The sequence below is a fragment of the Trachurus trachurus genome (assembly GCF_905171665.1).
Source record: "Trachurus trachurus genome assembly, chromosome: 18".
NCBI classification, from domain to species: Eukaryota; Metazoa; Chordata; class Actinopteri; order Carangiformes; family Carangidae; genus Trachurus; species Trachurus trachurus.
This window is the reverse complement of record NC_139909.1, coordinates 27842319-27861792: the sequence shown is the minus strand read 5'-3', so window position 1 is coordinate 27861792 and position 19474 is coordinate 27842319. Positions and strand designations below refer to the sequence as shown.

The following is a 19474-nucleotide window of genomic DNA, read 5'->3' as shown; positions in this document are numbered from 1 at the left end:
TTCTGCGGTGCTTGGTAAGACACCCTGGCCTTCCACTCCACTGGAGGCTCAGGCAGCAGTTTGCGCTGGGCTGCCAAGTGGATGTTTGAGGCGAGGGTTTGGTGGAGATTCTGGGAAGTAAAGGCTTCATCCACCAGGCCAAGGGGATGCCGGGAGGCAGCCTCCCAGGGAGAAAGGGGTTTATGGCCTTTCTCCAACCAGGATGTCTGCCTCGCTGGGGGAGTTGTCGAGGCCCGAGTCGGAGGCCTGGGAGAGGAAGAGGTCGAAGCTGACTTCTGGCCTGTCCATGGCACTCTGGCAGGTGGAGAAAGGGAGTAGCTCCTGCCAAGAGCCTGTAAAGAAAGATCCAGACATGTTTATTTTAGTAAGGCTCATTTTGTTTGGCTGACTGGCCTTCTAGCCAGATCACATCAGCTTGAAAAACGATGGAAAGTTTAGTACTTCTTTGTCAACAGTGCTACAATTTTGTAATTCATGGTTTGAAAATATACTCTGTATTCTTTGTGTAAAAATATGCAAAGAAATATTAAGATGTGAGATAGCCTGCAAAATAAACCGTTCAAGCTGTTAAAGACTCCATGACACTTATTATAATCAATTCTATTCTGGACCTCCATTCTGCAGTAAGCCTTCACAACCCAGTGTTTTAGCATCTGTCCAAACAGAGTCGACGGTTTCCCAGAACAACTGGCTTATGAGAGTGCATGGGCTTACCAAAGTAAACTACATTCAGCTTGTCTTCACTGGATCTGATCTGCTACACAGCAACACTTTGAAAGTCTAATAGTGAGATGGTGAAACTGCTAAGTGCATGATGGTAAAACCTCCACCGTGGAAAGCCAAGGGTTATGTAAGGTGAAAAAGCACCTCTCTGCTGCTACACATTCTGCTGGGTAGGGGAGACGTGCAGAAAAGGCAAGTGCTGCCATCATCTGGTGAAAGATGTGTAAGATCAGCAGACTGGAAGAGATGACAAAGATGAAGGAACAGAAAAGGAGAGAGCGCTGCCATAAAAAAGGAGAGAAATGTAGCTGATTGAGTCAATGGGGAATAAAGTCTCTGCTGACTCAGGTATCTGGTAGGCCTGAAATGCCTTTGGCAGTGTTATCCTGGATTAAGGCAGATACCAGAATGGATGAGTAGATTAGTAGACAATCTGAGGTCATGTTTTCACTCTGCTAAAGGAGTCTGAACATATATTTGCCTTACACTGTTTCAACATGAACTACATTTGAGAATGGATGGCTGAATTCAAAAAGGATGTGATTTTTAAGTTGAGCATCTGCACTGCCTTGTTGTTGATACTTTACAATACTGGTTACAAAAGACAAAGATACATTTAACATTACAACTAAAGCATAAATGTGTGGTGACTAAACCTTGAATAAATAACTTTTTTTCTCCCTTTAATTAATGCATACATGATGTGGCTGTTCAGTCCCACTTAAACAACTGCCCTCTCTGAACATGCATGACACAACATGGATATACATTTCAGCTCACTTGGGCGCCATAATTAACCAGTGAGGTCTTCCGTATTCAGTGAAATCGCCAGTCTAATAATACCTTCATACGTACATCATGAGGTAGTCATTTAGCAGGAATGTGCTTCTCAAGCATTCATCTCAGTTCTGTAAGTAGGTGATTCTGGTAATGAGGTGTCTCTGGCTGATTTTAACAAGCACTTTATAAACTCTATTTTATTTTATTGTTGAAAACTGGTTCATTTTGATTCACCCCTTTTGCAAAAATATTAGTGTGAATGTTGGCATTTCAGTAGAAATGCAATTGTTTATGACTGATATTCAATCAGTATTTTTGTCTGAGCAAATAGAGAATAACTGTGTCACTATTTATAGTACAGGTGGAGAAGTGGTGAATTTCAGCAAGATGAAATGAGAATAGACTGGAAATAGAAGAAACCCAAAAAGCATGCTCAAAAGGATAAAAGGAAAGAAAGCCAAACAAGGATAAAAGACATTTAATGGCACTGCAGTGAATCATACAGAAAGTGCACTATGAAGAGAAACACACAAAGGAAAAGGAAAAAGAAAAGAACACAAAGAACAAAAGCAGCCCTGTACCAAAAATATATTTGTGAACATTATTGGGCTGGTTATACTTTCAACAATTCTTCTTTTGTATATTATTTATCAGCCATTCATATAAAACATAAAGCAGGAGAAGATGCGTGGAAGAGGCTAGAAGAGTGGGTAATGCTACATTACACCATATTTTTCTGTTATCAGAAAATAAATACTATGGGGGTCTGAGAGATAGTAGCTTTCACTTGAGGCTTAAGTTGAAATTTAAGCCTACTATCTCTGGAGCACAGCACTCCCTCTCATGAGGCAGTTTAAATATAGTATCCAACATGATGCAACAGCTGGTAAAAAGCTTAAAATAAAACTAACCCACTTAAGGGTGCTGCGGAGAAGACACTGGGGAAAAGCACTGAAGAAAATGTTTACTAATCAAGCTTTTGAAGTTTCGCCAGGCCAGTATAGTTGTCACTTTTTGTAAGAAGTCCTGCTGTATTCTCTGGCTGTTACTTGAAACTCAACAGCGCTGTTACATAATCTCTGTACTCTGTACCGACATCACTGACATTGCAAATTTAGCCCTCTGCCTGGTATCATTACACTCCACAGCCCCCCAGCCTTCAGCCTTGCTACTTTATTTTCACTCCATTTATTTATTGCAATTTTTAGTTGGTTTTCTCTCTTTTTTTCTTTTTTTTAACAAATAATTTCATAAGGTTCATAAGGAATTTTCTTCTTTTCAAAACTCAACTTCCTGTTGTCACTGTCTTGTATCATTCACCTGAATTCATTTTCTTCCTTCTTTTTTCTTCCATTTCACACTGAGACTCATGCTCCCCTACATTCTTATATTACCACCACTTTAAATTCTTTTACATAAATTACATTAATTTATCATTGTTTTTTTTAACTGCATATATCCATCTATATCCATTACATTATTTTATATAAATTATTTTGGCTACATTGTGTCTGATAACATATACTTACATCCTATTCTTATTGTTAGGTTCTTAATTTGTTTGTAATGTCATCCGCATTAGCTCTGAAAACCACCAAGCTCTGTTCTATAACAATAAGAAGAGCTAGAGGAGGTGAAGATAGTCATTATAAAACCAATGGTATATGCTCACAATGTTCCACTTGGCAGTGGACTGCAAGAGCATCAACCATTTGGTTCGAGCATCATGATTCTACCAGAATCACTCTTTATCAACTGCTGCAGGCTTCCACACCTGTGCTGAGCTCTTTTTAGCTGTAAACTTAGGCTTAGGAGCAGCTGCAACGTTGCCACCTGATACAGATTCAGGCCTTGCAGCCACAGGGAAACTAGGAGCAACAAAGCTACTGGGAGGCTGTGGCTGGTAAGGTACAGAGGGAGCTGCCATGTAAGGAGGGCTGCTAGCTGGCTGGTAAGGGCCCTGTGGCACCTGTTGGTAGGGATTGTTTGGAGACTGAGGGGCTTGGGGGTGATAAGCAGGTGGGGGAGGTTGTTGATACTGCTGGTTATATGCTTGTTGGTATGGAGCAGCAGGGGGTTGCTGATAAGTGTTGGGGGGAACATAAACATTGGCTGGGGGTTGCTGGTAGTGGCCATCATGCATCATTGGCTGCATGGGCATCCCATAGGGCTGCTGGGGGTATGGAGCATTATATGGCCCAACCGGCTGGATGGGAGCCATTTGCTCATATCTAGGTGGTTGGTTTTCAACAGGGGGGTTAGGAGGTGCACACTCTGGCTTAGGGGCAGCAGGCTTGGGAACCTCTGCTGGTGTACCATAGGTAAAGAGTGAGGAATTGAGTTGATAGGGTTGATGCTTCATCACATCTATAACATTAAGAGGTTTAGGGGCAGGCGCTTGTTTGTCTTTGCCTTTTTTCTTAGCTTTGGATGAAGGACTACCTGGGGGAGGCTGCTTTGTTGCTGCTGGGGGATAAAACGGGGACTGAATAGGATTAAATGCCCGTGAAGGTGGAGCACGTACATTGGGTGTATATTTCCACTCAGTTGGTAAGGAAGCAGCTGGTGATGTTGACCGGATTGCCTTGTTTGCTTCCACAGTCTCTGAGTCCACAACATACTTCTCCATACGAGACTGCCTCTTGGCGAACATATCGGCTCCTTTCCCTTTGACGACCGGCATTTCATAAGACGGACCTGCTAATGATGGGTTTAAGATAGTAGCCATTGGGTTGATGGGTGATGAAACTCTTTGACCGACGGTAAAAGAGTGCATTCGCTGTGGTGGAGATGGTGGTGTACGGTTTTGTGGGGCACTTTGCGGTGACTGCCAAGGTTTTGGAGAAGGTCGATTGTTAACCAGTGATGTGGAAACATTTACAGATGGTTGCTGTGACTGTGGTGTCCAAGCATTCGCAGGTGGCTGTGGCTGTTGCTGTGGCTGTGGCGGTGACTGTGCCTGAGCTGGTGCCCAAGCAGTATTCATTGGTGGTTGTGGTGGAGCTTTTGAAGCGGATGGTTGCCAGTTTGGCTGTGGTGTGGGCTGGGGAGGAACTGGCTGAGCCCACGGTGGTTGATGTTGGGCCTGACTTTGCTCTTGCGGCCACGAATTCACGGCTTGCTGACCGTGCTCTGGGGGTTGCTGGGCCCACGTTGGTTGGGCCTGGGGCTGGGCCTGGGGCTGGGCAGGTACTGGTGCCCATGGATTCAAATGAGGTTGAGGCTGTGCTTGAGGTTGTGGTTGGGCTGCTTGCATCCAAGGTGGCTGAGGTGGGGCTTGAGCTTGTGATGGAGGCCAAGTGTTAATTGAAGGTTGCTGCTGTTGTTGATGCTGACTTGATACCCAAGGTGGTTGAGGTTCACTTGGTGCTTGGGCTTGTGACCATGCTTGTTGTGGAGCTTGTTGCGGAGCCTGTTGCTGTGGTGGCTGAACCCATGGTGGCTGTGGCTGTGGAGTTTCTGGCTGAACCTGCTGAGCCCAGGGAGGTTGCACTTCAGGTTTCTGCTGGGGTTGTTGTACCCATGGTGGTTGAGGCTGAGAGTCTGTCTGTGATGGCTGTGCCCATGGTGCCTGGGCCTGCTGCTGCATTGGTTCATGAGGTTGACCCCAAGTTGGTTGCATTTGCTGCTGCTGCTGTGGCTGCTCATGAGAGTGTGCCCATGGTGGCTGAACCTGCGGCTGAGGCTGTGGCTGCTCTATTGGCTGCACCCAGGGTGGCTGAGCATGTGTCTGGGTATGTGCTTGCTCTTGAGGTTGACTCCAGGTTTGTTGAATTGGAGGGGTCCAATTATTAGCAGGGGGTTGAGGCTGTGCTTGGGGCTGAGGAGCTTGACGTGTCACCCATGGTGGTTGTGGTGGGGACTGACTCGGAGGCAGTTCCTGGGGTTGCACTTGAGCTGGATGCCAGGAATTGGAAGGTGGCTGATGTGGCTGTGATTGAGCTGGAGCCCAGCTAGTCACGGGTGCAGGAGCAGGCTGAGGCTCAGCTTGCAGGGGAGAATTCATATGACAATTGTCTTCCTGAGCTGTGGCTTGTTGAGACTGTTGTTGAGATTCGTGCTCTGGAAGAGTCTGTATGTGCTGCTCCTCTGTAGTAGCGCTGGCAGGAGCCTCCTGGGGGGCAGGAGGGGGAGAGGGCTCAGGAGCAGGTGCAGAGGTTGGCTCTAGTTCTGGAGCATGGGTAGTATCTGCGGTGGGGGCTACAGCAGGTGTGGATACACTATTTTCAGCATGCTGAGCCGTGTCCTGGTTGGTCATTTCTATCTGTGGGGACCAAGGAGGAGAGTTGGGGTTGATCACAGGCTTTGGAGCCACTGGTGGAGGAGTCTTATGTTTAACTCGTGGAGACTGGAGAAAATTACAAGCCTCAGCCCCAAGGCTAAGGTAGTCTTCCTCAGGTCCTGACTCCAAACCCACCTTCTTATCACCCCTATTCAGGAGGTTCAATAAAACTGGGTTAGGTGATACTTTTGGTGCGTCCTTAAACGTAAACATAGGCTTGACAACATTTCTTTTCCTTGAATCCATCAAAAGGCCAGTCCGAGATGCAGGAGTAGAAATTCGTTCATCGCGAGAAGCTATCTGCTCTCCTTGGCCCGCTGAATCTTGGTTGGTCCCACTCATTGCGGGAGAATAAGGGGCAGCTGCCATGCTTTCAACTGAGAAAGGCTTGGCAGTGCGATTGCTGAAAGAACTCTGCATTTCATTCGATTCATGTTGGACTGTACCATTAACATTGGTAGAATAGTGCTGCATTTGCTGTTGTTCTTGGTGATATTCTTGCTGTTGTTGATACACTTGCTGTTGCTGTTGATAATGCTGCTGTTCATACTGTTGTTGCTGATAGTGCTGCTGCTGTTGGTATTGCTGCTGCTGCTGCTGCTGCTGCTGCTGCTGCTGCTGTTGGTAGGCCTGCTGCTGTTGGAACGCCTCCTGCTGCTGTTGATAGGCCTGTTGCTGCTGTTGGTAGCTCTGTTGTTGCTGCTGGTAGCTCTGTTGTTGCTCGTAGTACTGCTGTTCTTGGTACTGCTGGTACTGCTGATGGCTTTGCTGGTGTATGTTTACATCCATGTAAGCCTGGCCCTCTGTTGTGGACTGCATGTAGGAGTGCTCCACTGTCTTCTTTTCATTTTCCTGCACTGCCTCCACAGCAATCCCCTGGCGCCGAAGCTCGTCATGTTCAGCAGAAATCTCATCCATCCTCAGACGCCGCTGGGCAAACATTACGGCACCTTTACCCTTCGTTTCGGGCAAACACTCCATCTCTGCTTGGTTGTTCAGGTTCCTTTCAATTTCAAGGAGACCCTTGTCCCAGTTGATAGTTAGCACACCTTTGCTACTATGGGCATTAGTGAGGAAATTCTTATCTATTTCAGAATCGCTCGGAGCCACAAGGGTAAATTCAACAGTGTGGGTATCTTGTTTGTCTTCTTCGTTTTCCTCGTCCTCTTCGTCGCTGTACTCTGGTTCGTCTTCTCCAGTGCCGTAGCTCACGAGTGTGTATTTCTTGGCCCTCTGCCGATGTTTCTTGAACATCAACACCCCCTTGTTGTTGGGGTTGGACGGAGCAGCCGTGAGGAGGAGAGCAATACGTTTACATTTGGACTTGGCCTCCTTCACCTGCTTCTCGGACAGACTCTCGCTACGCCTGAGCCCTGTGCAGAGAAGAAAAAGAGAATTCAATGTTTACAAAGGTCGCAGACTGGAGAATTAATAGCAAATGCATTGTATAGATGAATTTCAGCTGAAATTGTAGGTATGAATGAAACACAAAACGTCATCAACAGTGAATCTGTTTGGAGGGTGTTTGTTAAAAACAAAACAAAAAAAACATCCTTGACCACTTGCTTAAGGCCAACTTCAAGGCAGCCCTTTCACACCCTCTCTACATTGATCAAGTAATTTCAAGTCAATTTTATAAAATGCCTATCCTGAATATCAGTTATAAAATAACACTGTGTTTTATCAGAAGAATCCAATTTGGTTCTGTACTGGTTTGAATAGAAAAAGCAAATCTTGCACAAACAACATAGTGGAAAAATGTAGTTTCGAAAACATTAAGCAAACAATCTATATGCCTGACATTTCACTTATATCCATATAAATTAGTCTCATAAACACATTCAGTGTGTACAGCTCAAACTGAAGCAGAGTTTCTCCCAGACTAATAATAAATAACACTGCATGTTTACACAGACAAATAAAAACTATTAACTGATACCTTCACATAAGAAATAATACAGTCCACATATTGTTACTCTATCTACATATACTTCTCCACCTTTGTGATTGTATTTCTCCAATTGCACATTTGTTTGAACATAAATCATCAAACCATAAAGCCCTTATGAAATTCTCTGACCCATGTCTAATAGCCTCATTTGTTCACAGACAATGCACATCATTAAATCATTTGTTAATCCCATAAAGTAGCCTGGAACAGGAACAGAGGAAGATTAAAGATAGTCATGCATGCAATAGATTCACCAGGACCAGAGTGTCTTGACAGTCCCTCTCTGTAACTTCACAAACTGTCGTGTCCACTGAAAACCCTCTGCTCTTCTCAAATCTATCCCATTTGTTGACACTCAGACCAAATTGATAATAGACATCATGCCACAAACACTCTATCAATCCATCCAGCAATCCAAAGCTGCAATAAAATAACAAGTAGCCTAACTCTTTTGTATTCCTGCAAGACTAACCTGAAGGTGGAGGAGGCAGCGGGAGTGAGCAACGGACTCACTTTTTTAGCTCAGTTAAAGCACTCAGTTTGAAAGGATCAGGTAACGGGCTCGAGCACATGCTGGTGTCTGTCAAAGGGCCACTTCTGCAGGCATCATCAGCGTGCTGGTGTTATATTTATGTCTTCTACACAGCTCAGAGGAATGCCTCAGTATCCATATTCATCAGCAAGCCTCTTCAAATGGGCAGTTTAAGATGTTTTTATAAAGCATAGCATTGTCTTACAGATTATCAATCCATAGTCTTTTTTTCTCTTTCCTCTTTGATTCTTTATATTTAGCTTTTGTGGACTGTCACCATCCTATTTGCACTCTGCAACCCTAGCACCACTTTGATTCTGTTGTAATTCTGGTTAGACCCGGATGTATCTGCTTCCATTCAAAGGAATGAGCACCCTTCCTCCAACTGCAGTGAGAGAGACATCCTATTTTGAGACGTACACACACTGGGCCGTCAGGATTTGGAATGCACACATGCTGTTGACAAATGCAATTTAGTGACTTATTAGCTTGCAGCCTATACCGGAAAAAACAGGCCCTTATTACCCACACACTAAAATTCAGAGAGAGTAGGAGCGCTAAGAATAAAAACTGATATAATCCAAAGATTACTCACTAGCATGCTTTGCCCGATGCTTGTTAGGTTTGTCCTGATCCCACTCTGAGTCAGACTCCTGACCTTCTGCTGGTGTCACCTCCTCTGAGGGAATTTCAAATGAGACGGTAAAAGAACCAGGAACTCCCTCGCAGTGCCCTCCTCCCTCTTCTCCCTCACTTTGGGATCCAACACTTCCACTGACCCTGGGGCCACCCACACTCAGGATGCCCCTCCCTGCCCCCGATGCCGACGGCTGCTGCAGAATAACCTCCACCTGGCCCAGCATCGAAGGGGAGCTGAGCACCACCCCATGCTGGCCGAGCGGCTCTCTGACAGGGTGTGGAACGCAGTATGATGATGTGGTGGTATGGACAGTCTCAACAGCCTCTCTGCTTGAAAGCTGCCCCTCAATCCCATGAGCGCTCCCAAGAGATGTGCAGCCCGCGCCGTCCAGTCTTTGCTCAGACAGGGACACCTGGAGCTCAACCATGTCTCCTGGGGGGAAGCTCCGCCGTACTTCTTTTTCCTTATAAACAGCCTCTCGGCCTCTCTGGACACCGGAAGACGGGGCATGTAGCTGGGTGCAAAGGAGCTGAGGTTTCCTGGGGAATCGTGTGTCGAACTCTGCATAGTAGGCCTCATCCCGGGACTCAGATATGTAGACTTCCCTGGGGCTTTGGGACCTGTGCTTTGGGGAGAAGATGTGGAGGGTGGTGCTCTCTAATGCAGCGTTAGAGGAATCCCTCTGACCACAGTATGTCTCTTCTGATTCATAGTCCTCAGGGGGAACGGAGCAGTGTCTGTCAGAGAAAATGGAAAAACATCAATTTGCAATTGCATTAAAATTAATACAAGTTAATGCCATTTCTTATGTTAAGTGGTCTTTAAACAGGATAGTGGTGAAGTTGTTACTGCTTCTATATGAGAAACTGGTGATCTTTATTTGGTCATTAAATAAGCAATCCATTTTAAATAAGAAATACATCATCACAGATAAGTGGGGGAATTGGTCTGTTGACTGAGTGCAGCCTGTCTTCCACTATCAAAGATGTCAACCTAATAAAGCAGATTAATCTTCAAGGAGCAACGTAAATGAAAGGGTCGGGTCTCTGAAGTGGAAAGTAATCGCATTTCAACATCGTTCTACCTAATTTCTACTTTCAAGGTCAGGAAAGAACAGCATGGATGTCATAATGTCATTATCTGTGACTGTTCTGATTGAATTTAAGTCAATTACAGTAGATGTCGGAGACTAATCCCTTTGTCCAACTGTGAACACATCATAATGGATGTTGACAGCTCAACAAGTTGGGGTCATCTGCTCTCATGTCTGAAGAGACAGGAACCACGCTGTCATAGAAACAATGTCAATAAAAAATACTGCCCTGTGTTTATAGTCCTGTAATACTCAAAACACTTGAGTTATACAGTATAATGGAATGAATGCAATCTAGGACTGAAAATGGACGTTTCTATACAAAAGTGGACTTGTGTTAAAAAAAAACCAAGCTGTTTAACCAAGTGGGACTATAATGGATTGTGCATTGTTACATTCCTCTAAAACTGACTTATGCTGCAAATACCTACCTTTCAGAAATGCTAATGCTACTTGTTCTTTTTAATTTTATTTTCTTTAATTGTATTTAGATATTTATTTCATTGTTTGGGGTATGATGCACCATGTCAGGCAATGTATTGTTCTAAAAATAACTAAAATCAAGCACTAGTTTACACTTTAATATGCCTTCTGAACATGTCGTACAACTCTCTGCAGCTTAAACATGCGCACATTAACATTGACATGTCACTCTGATAAACACACTGGCAGTGCCCACTGACTGATGGCTGAGCAGCTGCATATCAATCACACACAAAAAACACACTTTGGCCATGCCAGTTGGAAGGTCAGCGTGGCTGACACACATTAAGTTCCCAACACACACATATCCTGTCCATATATACACATGAATGCACACAACTATGCAAAGGGTGAAAGCCATAAAACATGCTATCTAAATGCTAATATAGTCACGCTATAATGATTTTTGCATTGATGTTTTCCACAGTCAGGATCAACTGCCTGGCTCACTCACACATGGATATTGTAGTCTTACAGACTGCAGACATTTTCCAATGTGGTGTTGCACTTGTGATGTAGTTTCTGCAATTCATAGAGTTTCCCTGGGTACCGCTTTGGTCTTGTTAATGTTATAGGTGGTACATTATGTGTGTCTACCTTTTGAGAAGCAGCTGCAGGCAGTCGATTGATGTGTCAATGAGGGCGGTGGCTCGTAAGAGGGTGAGATCAGCACATGGCTCTCCATTTAGTGACACCACCTCATCACCTTCCTGCACTCCAGCCAGGAAGGCCCGGCCACCTTCTTCTACCTGTGGATGACAGCATCACAGCAAGAAGAAAGATTATTACAAAAAAAAAAAAAAACACTTCATGGTTGGAATTAATACCATCAACAGAGGTTAGTGTCAAGATGCAAATATGCTCCCCATTGTAGAGTTTCATTGTGTGTGAATTTCAATCTAACTCACACAGAGCCCAACGATTTGTGCTGCAGCAGAAAAAGTCTCAATAAATCCTCTTTAAAAATGTTGTCACTTTTATTTGTTCTGAGGTCATAGTACAGAAACCTCTGCCCCAGGTCAGCAACATAAATCCATTTTGATCCAGGAGAAAGCAAGAGGACAATAGTATTTTAGCAGTATTTCTGGATTATACAAAAGAGTAAAGATGCATTATGCGTTCTCATGAGAACAAAACGAGAAAACATAAAACACTGGTTTATGTTTAGCAATAAGCTCAGCACAATGTGGGAAGATAAAACAAGACTTGCTAGGAATACTAAATGGGCAACATGTGACGTTTCTAAACTCAAGCCAGACGTGGATGATAATGTGCACAGAGGCCAATAATTCCCTGTGTCGGCCTATTGACGTAAACCTGAGTGAATCATATATGAAAATATGTTTTTAGCCTGGATTATTATTTTAGAGATATTAACTGAGTGTGTGATGAGATTGTGGCCTTTTATTGGAATTAATTCAAGTCGCTGTAGAGTCGAGCAACAATTTGCACAAATCACACTCCAGTGTACAACTCATGTCACTGACAGGGAAGACCGAAGCTAGATGTACAGTAATAAAAGGGCTAATTCTACCTGGTGTTTTAACTGTGTGGCTGCATATCATATAGCTGTAGGCAAGCTCTGCTCAGATCCACTTGAAGGGCATCTCTTTACACAGTTAGACTAATGACTGATGGTTTTGTTCTCTTGTAATTGGTTCCCGAGGCCTATAAAATGGCTCATTAATAAGAGGATTTAATAAGGAGAAATACCCCATAAATTGAACAAAAGGCCACTTATACTGGCAAGGGGATAAATGATGACTTAAGCTTCATGCATTTAAACGCTTGAGGGAAATATGTCAAGATATTTCACAAATACAAATAGCTTTAGTTCAGTTTGAAACATTTGCAGTGCTGTGCTCATGTCTTGACATTGGTCCACTGGGTTTTAACATGTGCCCCATGACATCTCTCCAGTTAAAGTCTTGTTGCATCTAATCCTCCCCTCTTTCCCATGTTCCCTGTCTGTCAACAGACAGAATGCCTTAAAAATGTTAATCCATATCTTCATCACTCAGTTCATTCACCATAATGAAGTCATGTGTCTTGATCTAGGTCCTGCCTCAAAGGATTAAGTTGCACATTTACACAGTAATGTTTATGATACAGCAGAGTCGATACAGGTTAACCTTTGATGACACAGAACTGAGTAATTGATCGTGCTGCTCTGCATCGATCACACTTAACTACCCCTACTGCCATGGCAACTCTGTCTGCAAGATGAACCACTCCATCACAAAACCAAAACACACTCCCTGGTTTCTAATATTAAAGTCATCCAGAAGGACCTCCTGGCAAGAAGCAGCCACATAAATCCTAAAACGGCTCACAGCTCAGGTAAATTAAAACTGATAATAGCCACGGTTATCCGTCTCACCATTTTCCCACAAGGACATGGAGTTGATGTCTTTGTCCTTCAGTTCTTTACTTATAGAAATATCCAAAATGGAAAAGCTAGTTTAAAAAAGTGTTCCAACCAAGAAGTTGCAATATTAGGATTATTATTAGGATAAATAGGAGCATCGAGTGGATGGAAAAGCCAAAAAATATATAAAAATTAAAAAGAATTAGGTTAAATAATGTTATAATTTTACAACAAAATGTAGACTTTATAAACAATATTCTTTTTGGAATTTGACAAACACTAACTATTGTCTTTTTGCAGCAAGTGTGTGTCCAACTCTAGAAACCTGCAGTATGACAACCTTGTCACTAGATGGCAATATACACACACATAGTCACTCCTTACTGCTGGAGGATGGGGACAGGAAGGAATCCATGCATGGGTGTTAAGAAATGTGCATGGGAAAACACTGCAGCTAAAGTCCAAAAATATAAAAATGACTGTGTGAAGGTGTATTCACATTGCAGAACATATTTGGTGTGTGCCACTACTTTTGTTTCATCACTTAAAATCAAAGGCAAATACAACGTTTGACTACCCCAGATTCTGAGAAGAACAAAAAGCACGAGTCTACTGTACATAAGCAACAACCAGGGTAATAAAATGAGACTATATATACACAAAAGTATTTTATGAGTTACTTTATTGAGCTGGTATGTTTCAGGTAAAACCTGAGTGACTCCATCGCTGAGTTTTTAGGAGTTAACAGTGACCAAACAGACCCTATAAGGCAGCCTGTTTGTGCAGCCTGACCATGGGGACCTCCACCTCACTACGAGGATGACGGTTTGTCTGGAACGCCACAGCAACCACTCATGCTCCAAAAAAGGAGGGGAAACATTTGTCGTCTTCTCTCCTCGCAACACAAAGATACACAGGGACCAGCGCAATGTTCAAAGGAGGTGAATACCGCCAAGTACCTCCATCTTGCTGGTCATAAACTGATTGTAAAGAGAGACAGCTTTTACAGTGATTGGACTGGAAAGAGCAACGAATAGATGCTACTGTAGGAGTCAGACCAGACGGAACATAAACAGTGTTGGACAGTTTTTACAAATAAAGTGCTCTCTGAAAATAGCATTGGCCCAATCATCAGAACTTACATTATGTGGGGCAGGGCCGTTGCTAGGAATTCTGGGCCCCCTTAAACAATACTAAAGTGGGCCCCTCCCCCCTAACTTTTCCAGTTTTTTTCTTAGACTACGTATGTATTATCATTTTTTATTTAGCCTACTTTGTTTTGATGCTAATGCAGCATTACTATGAGAATTAGTCAGGGTCTTCAGTCATACAAAGATTAGGCTACTGGGGTTTTTTGTGGGGCCTACTGGGTGCTGGGCCCCTAGAATTATCATCACCTTTCTCCCCTATACAACAGCCCTGTGTGGGGCCACAATTAGACAGCATTATTTGGCCGTGTTATCCTGGGTTGCCCATTTTCAAATTATCTATTTAATAGGTTTAAACACAACGGAAAATCACAGGAAATACGGGAGTGCATTATGTGTTCATGTAGCTCCTGGCGGTTCCTGCCCTTCGCAGCTTTAAGTAATTATGTTTTTACAATATTTTCCAGCTGCTTTACAGGTAGCACTTACACCATGTGGCGAGAATAGTTACATTTAAAGTCTTCATTCACTCATCTATTCTATTTTTGTCTTACAGCCGAATATTTTCCATTAGAGGGCCAGAAATTAAACATATTGCATTCCATTTGTTTTGAATTGTATTGTCATTATTGGAGCGTTTCTTCAGGAACTCCAGTTCCCTTAAGCTTAAACCTCATCTTTAAAATGTTGGTTTTCTAATGTAGATTCACGTTGGAAAGCAGCCTACATGGACGATAAGCTGATAGTATTGATAACACGAGTTATTTTGATAAGAAATGACTGACAGCACAGATGTTTACTTTGACAAACCTGACAGAAGAAATGTCATGTGAACACAGTTATGCTTGAGTTTCTGTCCAAAGAAAACCACATATCTCCAAGTTTGACAATGTTGATTTTTAAAAGATAAATTGAAGGATAAAGTGTTCCTTTAAGGGTTTCTGAACTGTCCTCTACTTCTTAAGTTCAATAAACAGTTTAAAAACCCCACTGGGTTAGCAGAAAAATACCACAAGGCTCATCGGGACTCATCTCATTACAAGCTGACATTTAGGGGACATTTTTCCACAGAGCAATGACCTCTTTCTAGATCATTTTCAAGGCCATTCAGATATAATAGAAATCATGTCACTACTGCCATAATTCCTATCGTCATAGGAGTAGGTTCATTACCTTTAATTATCGGTTCATGTTGTTTTAGGATCGGCAGGGCAGAGCTGCTCAGCGAACACAGTGGAGGTGAATGGTAGGTCCCCTGTCCATTAAAACTCATCAAATACACAATCCAACAACCCCAAAACACTCTGGTGGACAAGTTGTGACCTGCACATTCACCATGCACGGATCTCAAAACAACATGCACAGATAATTAAAGGTAGGGACTATATGACTATAGGGATTATGGCAATTTGCAAATCTTCCGAAATGTTGAACTATCCTTTTAAGGTACAGTAAATGTAGATGCTTATTTTGACATGCAAAAGTGAAGCCAGCTACTGTAACACCAGAATGTAAACCTGTTGGATTGTTGGCTTTAATTTGTTATGTGATGTGAAATGTTTAAAAAAAAAAAGGGGGGGGTCTGGTCTCATCTGAGGTCACTGCTGCCTCCTGGGACCAGGATGTGGATGTTTGGCTGAAAAACACAAATGCCAAAACTCCAGTAATGGAAGGAACTGTGGAGCACTTTGTTTACTCCAGGAAAACTGTGCTGAATGAATGAGGCAATGGCATTTTCCCGATTGCTTGGCAGCTTAATAAGGTTCCTATGGTGCACTATTAGGGGCTGAAACATCAGCAACAAGAGTCCTCTTTCCTCTGTGAAGGGCAAGATAATCCAAGGCAAGGAGTGCTTCAAATCGCAGCCAAGAATGCAACTCAAACTAATTTAGATAACGTTTGGATTCATTCATTTGACCTGAAATTAATTTTTCTGTGCAGACCCCAGCTAGTCCCTAAATTTTAAAGCTTTGCAAACTTACATTACGATTACATTTGCTTTGCCATTCAGTGTTCCATAACTGATCTGATGCATGTTGACACTCCACATACCAAGATGACATACCTTAGTGATTAGGGCCCAAAAGTCTGCTGCTCAGGTTGGGATGATTTCAGCTATTTCTATTTCTGAATATCTGTTTAGTATTAATACACATGACATCACAAAGTCTTTTTTACTTTTACTTAAGTGTCCAAAAAGTGCACAAACATTGTTATCACAGATCAGATGTAAACTGTTCCATGCTTTTCTAAAAAGGTGCGCTGGTGTATTTGTGGGTCGGGACTTGCAAGATGTTGTATTGTGCAGTTTCTGTTGCTTTAAAAATAAAGTGACCTCATCAACTTTGTACTCAGGCCATGACTCCAACTAAGAAGAAAAATACAGCTTCCCTTATATGGAGAGAACCTTTTAGGAGTGGATACCCTGTGCCCTTACACTGTACTGCCTGTCAGTGCACTGAACAATCACTTTCTCTCGGGAAACAAAACACAGTTTTTTACTGCATTCAACAAAAACTTTTTAAGAACAAACACAGTTTTATCAGACACAGGAGAACCTTAGGACTGTTTTGTCATGATCTTGGTATGTTTGCCTTTTTTCAACTTTAACTAACAGTCGTTGCTCTCTGTCCTTCCCACAAGAAGAGTTTGGAGGTATGTTTAAAGTTATGCCTTCCAGATGAGGATTGGTCTGGACTAAAACCCCCAGATGTCCCAGACTGAGCCATATGCATCATATGTAGCTACTTCACTTTAATAGGCAAACACTTAAATCCAGTGTGTTCACAAGACTCTTATGTAACACATGAGAGCACTTTTGACGCTAGATCACTCTTAACACGACATGTATGCCTAAAGTTAGACCGTAAAGTTTCAAGAGAAAATGAAAGCTTAAGCCAGCATTGAGGCAGGAGGCATTATCCCATGTGGGGCAAAGAACAGTGGACTTTACAGTTGTTTTACTTACTGAACCTCACTGACGCTGCCACCAAAACATTTTGTAAGAGTTATGATGGATCCTGTTATTTGCTTTGATGAAAACAGGCTTGTTTGATTGCCATCAATCAATGGCAATTAGTTTGTTTGAAATATCTGATCGGATCCTGAAGATGTCTGTAGCTTATAGATTTTATCTTTATGTTCATTTGGTTTGGATACTTTAATATAACTTATGGAAACAATTTTAACACAGACCTGCAGTATAAGGGTATCAACGAATAATCTTAATTTGGTGCTTTTATTCTGACATCAGACATAAATGCCAGAACTCGATAATACCAGATTTATTCCAGTCTCTGTGTTTATGAGCCTCTTTGAGGTGGCTCCATTGATGTGCAGCCACTTAACTCAATCTAAAGATACTTTTGTGCTGAGTAGTGTGGAAATAATACATGCAGCTCTTCACAAATCACAATAAAAGTCATAAATAAACTTCAGAATTGCAGTTTCAAATGTTTGAAAGAGGTTAAGCATCTGTGATTAAAATGAGCTATTGATACTTTCAGAGTGCTTCTTCTTCTTCTGCTGCTGGAGCTTTGATGTCACAGGAATGCAGCTTAACAAAAACATTTACATTTTCACTACATGGTGGACGAGTTGATGAGAGATCTGTGCAGTTTAAGTACTCGTGAACATGCATTACTACACCATATATAGAGCCTCTACTGCTCTTCAGAATAGAACCCAGACTAGCTTTCTCAATGTACATCTTTCTCTCACTTTTCTCTCAAATTGATGCCACCAGCCGAGCTATATGCTTCGAGAATAACCGTGAACTTAACATCTTACGAAAAATGAAAGAAAAACTAGTAGATTTGAGGTTTGTACAAATGCTCATTCTCTGTAATAATGGATTATTTAAGTACCACTTCAGTGCAATAACTTCTCCAGTACTGCTGACATTACTACAATACTACTTTTTCCCATAGGATGTCAAAAGGACCTCCCAGATCGTGTCATGATGTGTGATCATGCCATCACAGCAAAATATAAAAGAATCCTTGATTCTGTACCAAGTTATAGGAGTTAGAGCTGAAGTTCATTCACTTATTACCTTACGTATCAGACAACATGGAAGATGATACTAAGTTAACATTAAAATTAAGTGTAAAAAAAAAAAAAGACTAGTAACCTACCTACATCAATGTACACTCCACATTCAGCCTGTATCATGTAAATGCATCATAACAAAAGTAGCTTGTGTTAACTTTACGGTTTATTATCACACTATCCGGTTAAACAAATGCCATGTTGCTGAAGTGTTAACACAACATTTGCCTACCCTCCATCCTATCACCACCTGCATATTTAATGTGAGGTCTGCTCATATCTCAGTTTTAGCTGGCACTCCAGGACATGTTTATATGTGTGCATTGCTTTTTCTACCTAACACACACACACACACACGTACCTTTCACTCTTCAGGTTGGTTACTCGTCTTTATAACGCTTGGCTTTCTTGTTATAATCTTTGTGAGTGATAACAGATCACACTGCCCCAGGCTTCACACTCTCTCTTGGCCTTGACCATATAAGGGTCCAGAGGAATCTCGCACCAAAACACAGCCAACGCACACAAAAATGCAGTGACACGCACTGCTTGGAATAAATGTTCTCCCACTAGAACTGTTCAACCTCAGATTTTTTAAGTTAATGACTCAACACAACTTTCCAAACTGATACGGATCTCATTAAACGAACTGGGGGGTGAATAAGATACCCAATGTCTAACAATAACAAAAGTTTCATTAAACGGTCATTCTTGCAGAAAGAGCCTTATATTTTCTATTGATCCAACAATAGCAACTTCCCAAACACAACAGACATACATATAGGCTGGAGGGGTACCTGTGAAATGAGGAAAGGTCTGTAGGTGTCCCCCTCTCCTTCTCTCAGGGTGAATCCCCAGGGTGAACCCCCACGCAGCGTTACGCAGATGTAATCCCCAGTGCCCATGCTGCCCCGAGCTCCTCAGCCAAACCTCCACGGCGCGCTCATCGAGCTGACAGCCAGACCGGCAGCACTTTACAAAAAACCACCTCCACCGCACCACTGTATAATCCCCATCATCTGAGCGCTCCCTCAGTCCAGCCCGCTGTGGAGACGTCACGGCGCACAGGCCCGCCTGCAGGCGTCGCACGCAACTGGTGGTTTGTCTTAAACAGCTACACTGTAGCTAAACAACCCAGGGCGAGCATCCGAAGAAACTTGGCCCAAAAAACCACGTAATATTATCGTTATTTAAAATAATAATAGGCCTATAATATAATAATAATAATAAAGTCCAATATAGTAGGCTAAAACCTCAGATCATAAACAGCCTATGTCTGCTTTATGCCTTAGCAAATTCAGAATAAGGCACACTTGCACCATGGTGTCATCACATTATAAATTTAACACGAAAACACCAGAAAGGCACGGTTCACCCATCAACCTGTCTAACCTGTGTGATTTGGCTTTAGTGTTTGTGGGTTT

General features: G+C 42.6%; 1 protein-coding gene across 1 annotated transcript; it reads right to left on the bottom strand.

The window, feature by feature from the left end:
* Positions 1–2690: 2690 nt before the first annotated feature.
* On the bottom strand, positions 2691–18970 carry synpo2a (synaptopodin 2a). Its single transcript, XM_083993256.1, has 4 exons — positions 18848–18970; positions 11082–11233; positions 8864–9645; positions 2691–7158 (listed from the first exon to the last, which is right to left on the bottom strand). Exons 1-4 carry the CDS (start codon positions 18953–18955, stop codon positions 3245–3247), a joined length of 4956 nt encoding a protein of 1651 aa, XP_083849382.1. The 5' UTR covers positions 18956–18970; the 3' UTR covers positions 2691–3244.
* Positions 18971–19474: the final 504 nt, after the last annotated feature.